At 29.5% G+C, this 9,089-nt stretch overlaps 1 protein-coding gene across 1 annotated transcript in view; it reads left to right on the top strand.

Moving 5' to 3' along the window:
* The first annotated feature begins 2,596 nt into the window (after positions 1 to 2,596).
* The window catches only part of LOC136795538 (twist-related protein 2-like), a 17,692-nt gene continuing 11,199 nt past the window's right edge, over positions 2,597 to 9,089 (top strand). Inside the window, exons 1-2 of the mRNA XM_067046456.1 lie at positions 2,597 to 2,776; positions 8,262 to 8,560. Coding sequence (XP_066902557.1) covers positions 8,266 to 8,560 — 295 coding nt within the window. The 5' untranslated portion in view covers positions 2,597 to 2,776; positions 8,262 to 8,265. The remainder of the gene's footprint in view (positions 2,777 to 8,261; positions 8,561 to 9,089) is intronic.

Consider the following 9,089-nt stretch of genomic DNA (forward strand, 5'->3'; position numbering starts at 1 on the left):
CCTGGCGGAGCAATAAAGATAATACAGAAGGGCGGCCTCTTTGATCCCTTCTCTCTCCACACTTCTACCAATAAGGGAAATATAATTGTAAGTATTAAAGTGCCCATAAACTTGAAATTTTCTAATATTGGCATTACATTGCGATACTACTTCAATGCTCCACATCATCAATTATATATTAATAATAAACACAAAAAGTACTTAACGAACTCGAAGGTTCGAAGCCGATACCACCAACCACCACCAAGAACAGAACAATACCAAGGATAATTGTTTGCTAAATTTTAACTTTTAAGTTTCTGCACAGAAGGCAAGAGGTAAGCAGTTTATACATTTAAAAGAAGAATTTCTAGCATCTAACTTAGCCTTTACATATTTAATTAATTAAATATACGTTTCCTTTCTCACTTTTTCATAACATTAATTGTTAATATTTTATTTTAATTTTGTATATATATTTACTTACTGGATTTTCATATGGATATTATTTTCTTTTTCTTCTATCTTTCATAATTTTAATATTAATGCATTCTCATAGTCATTATATATTCTTATAGTAATTACACTAAACATTTCCCTTCATTACTCCAATCTATCTTAGTTATCTGTTCTTTTTTAGGATTCATTGTGCGTTATTGTTTTTGTTTTTTTGACCCCGATGAAGACTTGAAATTCTCCGCGAAACGTCACTAAAAATATAAATGTTTACTTATTTGTGTTATTCACAGATCGCACCCCCAACCATTTTTTCATACCTCCCTGGAGTAATACATCACAGTAAAGTTTGCCCTTCAGTAACATTTGGGTTAGCTTCCTTTGTTCATCGTTTTTCTTGCCGATCCTAAGGTGGGTACCGAACCGTTTCTCACTTCATGGCAGTTTGAAATTTTCTCTTGGACATTTAACATATATGAATATTTAATTGACATAGCAAGTAATGATACGCTGAGATAAAAAAAAAACACGAAAGCTCGTTGCTCGTTTTCAAAGGGAAAAGCGCCATACTCCAAAAAGTCTTTTATCAAATGTACGAATGCCTTAGTACGGATTTAAAATGGACATGGAACTTATTATTGACGAATTATTATTATGAACGAAATGAGTTAACAAGAAGAATAAACAGAATAATCATAATAATAATTTTACCAGTTTAATGCATAGTTTTAAGAACCATAAGTAACTGTGTTAAAAGAATGAGAAAATAAATGATAGAAACATATTAAAAATTTTATTAAGTCTCTCCTACATCGAATGCAAACTTTAATAAATCCAAGACTAGGGAATACCTATTAATTATTCAAATTTTATAACAAGAAAAAATTATCTAAACACAAACGAATTTTTAAATTCTCATGCGTCTTTATTATTATTTTTTTTTTTTTTTAGTTTCTGGTGTTGATTTTTTGAAGAAAACGGTCCTAAAACATGGTAACTGAAGTATAATGTGAACTGAAGTTTTTGATTTCACCGGTTTTTTGAGAGCTGATTTTATAGATTTTTGAAAGAATTTTTAGGAATCTAAAATCATCAAAGTGTAATGACGATATTAAATTATGGCATGTAACTCCCGATTTAAGATAATGCATTTTAGCTAACAAATATTTCAACATAAATTTGATTTTTTTCTGTTCAAAAATATTTTAATGTGCAACTTCAAAGCCTCAAAACTTTCATGACCTATCTTAGGATAAGCTATACGACTAATGGATATGTTGATTATGTCTGTGTAATAATATTATATTTGTAATAAAAAAATAATTTCCCGAATACAACAATGTAACTTTAAAAAAAAAAAAAAATGGTTATTTTGAGATATGTATGTAATGTTAGCAATAGGGGTAAAATCTACATAGTTTAAAGCTGTAATATCCCCAAATATTTTTTTAATTAGATTTTTTGACGTGTTTTACTGTCTATATCGTACCCTTATTGGTAAGATTAAATGCATATCTCAAATTAACCATTTTTCGAGATGTTTGTTTCAATCTGACAGCCCCTACAAAGTGGAGCGAAACGTTGGTTAACAATAACAATTCAATTATCAGTTATCAATTTTTTATCATTTATGATTCAATTCAATATTTTGTATAATTCCAAATTTGTTTGTATACTATTCCTTTTCAATTTTATGTTTCTCTAAATGTTATCTCTTTTGTTTTTTAGCTCTGATGTAGACCTGAAACTCAGTCGAAACGTCGACATAAAATAAATAAATATGGTTTTGTTCATTTATGTTGTTCTTTGCTGACCGCACCCCCCGACAAACTTCTCCATTCATTTAATAACAATAAATAGTTTTCTTTTACTATTTTGATAGCTTTATTGACCGCCACTCAGACTATCTTACTACAATCTACTTCATACAGTCAACTATCTTTTTCCAATTTTATTTTAATAGTTCAGTAAGTCTGAAACGTCAATTTTGATACTCTTTTCGATCGTTACTTAAAATATTTCATAATAATTTTTGAAATTAATAAAAAAGTCTCTTTTCTCAATAAAGACTAATAAAATTTCAAACAGTCCTTTGTTCGTGCCTCTGGACCGACAGGGATTGGCCGAAGGATGCGCCAGCCCCTCGGAGTGGTAGGTTCGGTTTGAAAGCTGCGCTCCCATTGGCTGAGGCAGTGGGGTGGGGGGCAGGTATTAAACAGAAAGGCTTCACCCCGAGTCACGTTAGTCAAGTCCAGTGTGCTTACTTCTTCTTCACATCAGAGGTCGTCCATTCACGGTTCTTCAACCTGGAGCCAATATACCACCAGTCGCAGGCCAACGGGTAATTATCTTATAAAAAATAAAATTGCTTAAAAATAATAGGGAAACTTCGGATTAGTTTAGCATTGAATTATTATTAAAATAATTGTGTTTTCGATTTTCTAAGAGTCATACTAATGTACATAATAAACGGGAAAAAATACATACTCTTAAAACTTCAATTACTTTTTATTTATTCAGTTAATGATGTTTCGGACAAACTTTTGTCCATTTTCAAACATAGTTCCTAGAATTATAAACTAACTATCGTCAACAATCTTAATTTTTTTTAAAATAAATTAATTTACTCGAGACCTTTTCAGAAAAAATGTTGAGTCTATATAATAAAAAAAACACGCACCCCTAAAACTTCAATCATACTTTTTGTATTGATTTTACGACGTTTCGGACCAATTTTTGTCCATTTTGAAAGCGAATTACTTGAATCACAAATTAATCATACTGAACAATCTTAACTTTTTTTAAAATCATTTTCTAAATTAGAAATTCTTTGTCTAAAAATGTAGGTAACATTAATTTTTTAGGATAACATGGGCAGGGCCCAAAACACAAATAAACATTATAATTCAATAGTTACTTTGTGTTCAAACACTCGTCCGATTGTATTTTATCAAATTAAGCATTCTTGTCATCATAATTAATAATTAATTTATATCCAATACGGTTATTAAATTTAAATATTAAACAATTCGAATGTGCAATGTTTCTCTGCAGTGTGCTCCGTCTAATATAGAGGAATCTATACCGTATTGCTCTTACAGTAAATATTGTTACAGCACAACCATTTTCCACGATCGCTGATTATTAAATGTTTATTTAATAGGATAATAGAAGTTTAAAGAATGTTATTTTTCCCAGAAGTTATATAGTAAAATTATTTAAAAAATACATTTACAAATATACCTAAGGGTTATGGGTTTGGTTTCTTTAACTTGCCTAATTCATGGCTGGATTTACTTTATATATGTTACCCTATTCTTTCAGATCATAAAATCTAAATTTGTAAAAATATCGATTAATTATGTACGGGTATTTATAATACTTTAGTAATTTTGTAACTTTTAAAATTACCTCCATGATAGAAAACACTACTGGACAAAAAGTCAATTCATTTACAACAATAAATAATTGTAATTAATAATTACAACTACCACCTATGCCAAAGTGATTCGAATTACTTTGTGATCATTAATCAATTAAATCTGGGTTCATCTAGGTCCGTTTTTACTTATTTATTATTGTGTTAAAACATAGCTCCTAAACTGCTTTTACACGTTATATATTTAAATAAATTAAAATTGATATTTACTCTTGATCGATTAAAATTTCTAATTAAAGACGTATTTTTTAACACTACGCATCATTGTTATTGTTCAATTTGATACAATGTCAAAGAAATGGTTTCCACCAATAATTCAAATTCATGTCGCTTAAATTTCGAAATTAAAAAAAATAATTATATTTTATTCCCATAATGAAAATTTCGTAAATGAATCTTATTTCCTAAGTCTTGTATCTAGTATTTAATAAGAATTTTATTAAAAGATTATTTGAAGATTTATCAAATAATTAGGATTATAAATTAACCATACATTCTTCAATATATGTTTCGATCCAAAAACTCTTGAAACATAGATATACAATTATGAAAACTAAAAAAACTTTGTTGATCTAAGTAAAAAAGATAAACGTTTGTGAAATAAACTAATAAAATATCTGTCCCTAATTTACTTTTTATTCAAATTTTATAAAATTAGATAATAACGATTAAAGAAGAAAAGATTCTTAAAATAGTTCATAAATGAAATAGTCATCGAACATTCCAAGGCGACGACCAATATCCGGATACAAGAATGTCAAACGTAGTTCCCAGTCTTCCGCTTAAAATAATACAATTAAGAATTATGATTTTATCAAAAATATTATAATATTTATAAGTTTCTGGATTGAATTATATAATTGTTAATAATCATGTACTATTCGGGGATTTTTTAAATGGCAAGAAAAGTTGAATTCCTTGTTTCGTTAAAGACACTTGATGTTTATGCTTAAAAGCATTCTGTATTGAAGCAGCATGAAGGAAAAAGACTCGTAAACATTTAATTTGAAGCATACTTTTGGGGCTAGTCTTGGTGTTGTCTCCCTAAAACTGTAAATAAATTTGTAATAAATAAGTCATTTATTAAATTTTTCTATAGAGCGTGGGTCGCCCTCCATACCTCCTATACTTTCTAACAAACTATAAAACTGATTTATGGTTAGCTGTGACTGTTGTTAATTAGTTGAATTTATAAAAATATGCCCACAAGCAGGACTTTTTGAAATTTTATTTAATAATTTTGACTAATCATTTTGTTTTTGATGTACTGATGAACTGATATTAAACTCCATTTTCTTCCATAGCGTTGTTTTGTGAATAATTTTTAAGTTTTATGGCTCAAAAATAATGAAAATATTTGATGGCCACTGGGGAAATTTCAGATAGTATTTTATTTAAATATCACAAAATCAAATTACTGTATGCAATAAATAACACACAAGCTTAGACAGACAGAAAAAAAATAAATTAAATCACTCTAGAACATTACAACATATACTTCCAGTATTAGTAAATTAAAGAAATGTTGCTTTGCTTAGTTAGTAATTTCTATTTGAATAGCATGAAGTTTTCATTCCAAATGAGTAAATAGCTTTATTTAATAATTGTGACTAATATTTCTATTTTTTGGTGCACTGAAACAGAAAATGAACTTTTCTTCCATCACGTAATCACAAATTAATAATAATAGTAATTATTGTTCTTAACCTATTGACAACAAATTTTTATTGTACAAAGGAAGGTAAAATATATTGAATGGCACAAAGTGGACTGTTCTAGGTACATTTCAATTTCAGATATAAGTAAATATGATCATAATTATTTGAATATACTTGAGTCTCTTCTATTTTCAGTAATGTATTATTGGTATCATTAGAATAATAGAAAATCCCACTTTTTAATGCTAACAAAATATTTGGATTTGGTCTAAGTATACCTCAAATCCAAATGTTTTGGAGTATAGTATTGGTATCAAATTGATCTAAGAAAATATGCAAGCAAATTCGGTTTTCTAGGCAACAGGACGTTTTCAATTTTTTTTTTGTTAAATAAAATAAATTGTATCCACTTAAGTCTCTTACACTCTTTAATAATATTTTAAAAGTCCACAGTCTCAGCGGTCAAATCTGGGCAGAATAGCCTGAAAAAAAAATTTAATAGTTGGATGTGAGGTGTACATTTTAGTTAAGGATAGCCAGGTTGGCAGAAACGTTGGGCATTTATAATAATAATAAAAGTAAAGAGTGTTTGAGACATAAATGAATACAATTTATTTTATTTAAACCAGTACCGAAGCGGTAATAACATTTTTAACCTGTGTTATTGAAAAAGATCTGTTTCAATTAATAATAAAAAACTGAAGAAGAGTAAAGAAAAAATATATACAGAAAATTAAATTAACAATTAATTTTAATTTAAAAAATAAATCGATTAATTCGGTAAAAAAAAGTTCAACTAAAAATTTAACAAACAAATCTGTTATACTAATCTACAACTAAAACAAAAATTAAAAGAGTTTGTCACTTAGTGAATTGGTTTGCGTAATTACCCAGACCAAATTAGAACCTTGAGTATACTTTAACAAAATTATTTTTTTTATATACCAGTGGGGAGATAAAAATTTTCCCATTCTGATGTTAAGAATAATTGATTTGAAGTGAATTAAAGAAAATCAAGTTTATTCAAATAATTATAAATACATTGTCTCAAAATCAAATTGGTCAAGAAAAGTCCGATTTAATCTATTTGATATATTTTAATGTTCTTTGTACTATAAATTGTTTTTAGGTTAAGTTCACTAATAATTAGACATTAAGCTGTATAAAATCTGTACATGACGGAAGAAAACTGTGTTCATTTCCTGTTTCAGCGCACTAAAAACATACAACGATTAGTTAGAATTATTAAATTAAATTTTTAGTAATATACTTATATAATGTCTGAAAGCCAAAAAAAAAACCAAAATTAGAGTATTTGTTTATTTGAATCAAAACTTACTTAGCAACTACTAACTTAGCACAGCAATATTTCACTAATACTAAAATTATGTGTTGTAATGTTATGCAATACATCTTTTTGGTCTGCCTGTCTTGGCTTGTTTAATTAAAGTGTGCTATGTCTAGCATACATTAATATAAATTTGTGATATTCAAAGATGTTTCCTGAATTAGTGAAACGTTGGTTAACTGCTGTTTCAAGAATCAAACTGGCTTCATTTTTATTTAATAATTTACATCTTTATAGGGATTGTAGTGTAAACTGATTTGTCTATTTCATTTATTAAATTAATAAGGAAATAAAGGCGAGATAAATGGCGGGATGTGCTTGTTATTTTTCAATTTTGAAATTGCTTAGTTCATACCTTTTATGCAGAAACTTGAAAGCTAGAATTCACAAAACTATTCTCCTTACTAATGTGCTATACCATAGCTATTTTTTTTTTTTTTTTTTTGAGAACAAAATATTGCATAATATATTTAGACTGAAGAAGAATGAGTTAAACAGAGAACTTAAAAGGCTTCCCTACGCCGAACTAGGGGAACTGAGCACGGCAAATATAATTACGGCGTATGAGGCTAGAAGCATTAGTAACTTTTTTTAATATAAAATACATGTTTTAAACTAATACACAATATTCACACAAAACAGTATAGAATTATCGCCAATTAAGAACCATAGTGGTGAAACTTAAAATATGTAAAAATATATGTAAAGTGAGATACGTCACAAGAAAGGAAACCTAAAAGTTAAGGTTAGTTTATATGAGAAAGTAGATCAAGTCTTGTTTTCATTAAACATCTAGCAAGGAAAAGCCGGATGGATATTTCTTTAGTTTCGTAGAAGTTTGAGGCGCTGTATTTTTATATTATATGGTAGATTACCGACTTACCCTACAATGACATTCAACAGGCAATATATAGGCCAATACTATATATATATATATATATATTTTTTTTTTAATTGTTCCCGTAGAATTAAATTCCCAGAAATTACGGTCCCACGTAATGATAACTCGACCTTCCCGCTCAAGCTAGATACGGTGGTAACCAATGATGACCCTTTCCTCTTCCCTACCGGCTCATACATCAGAAATGACCAAGAAGGGGGTTAACAATTTTTTTTTCTTCGAAAGTTATTTTTCGTAATAGATTAAAGGAACTATCTTAAGAGCGTGATAAAAGTAATAATTTCAAAATGTTCTATTGCACGAAAAAACATAAACCAATTTCGGCCGTTATTTAATTTAGTATTGTTCCTAAATATCTTGGATTTAACTGATAAACAATTAACTTAATTATAATTGACAACTGATTAATTACTAATTAAGATAAAAATTATTAATGTCCTGATTGATTCCGTATGTAACAAATTATCTTTAAACCAACAGGAATATGTACCCGACAGCCTACCCAGGAGACTACCGAGAGAACGTTCGGCGACGAAGAAGGAATAGCCAATCCGCTGAAGAAGCGAGCAGCCAGAGGATGATGGCGAATGTTCGGGAGAGGCAAAGAACGCAGAGCCTCAACGCAGCGTTCGCGTCGCTACGCGCCATCATACCCACCCTCCCCTCGGACAAGCTGAGCAAGATCCAGACCCTCAAGCTGGCCTCCAGGTACATCGACTTCCTCTACAGGGTGCTCCACAGTCCGGAGGCCGCCGTCAAGGAGGAACCAGAGGACATCGGTAAGTCATTTACCATTTACGGTTATATTCTTTAATTTAGTCTGATACAGATAAAAGAAACACCCAGTTTATATTGTTTAAAAATAACAAGAATCGTATAAGTATGATAGGATATCTTCATCATCTTCCTATCTTAGTTTTCGGTAAATAGTGGCGTATGAAAAATCTTTTCTTACAAGTGGAATTAGAAATTGAACTAAAACAATCTAATGCTTGAAGAAGTTTGTCGGGGGGTGACCGCACCGCTTGTCTTATCGAACAGTTGAATTGGTTTATATCCATTTCTCAAGAAATCTTAGATTGTTTTATAATGAGGTGTAGATAGTTGACCGTAGATTAATGCTTGAAGAAGTTTGTCGGGGAGTGCGGTCAGTAAAGAACAACATAAATAAACAAAACCATATTTATTTATTTTATGCCGACGTTTCGACCTGAGTTTCAGGGGTTGTGGCGTGTTGAGGGGAAGATGGTAACTGTTACCATCACACAACTATTACCATCAAGGTAACACAGTTACCATCTTCCCCTC

This window comes from Halyomorpha halys, unplaced genomic scaffold (genome assembly GCF_000696795.3).
Source record: "Halyomorpha halys isolate HHAL.00 unplaced genomic scaffold, Hhal_1.1 Scaffold533.1, whole genome shotgun sequence".
NCBI lineage: Eukaryota > Metazoa > Arthropoda > Insecta > Hemiptera > Pentatomidae > Halyomorpha > Halyomorpha halys.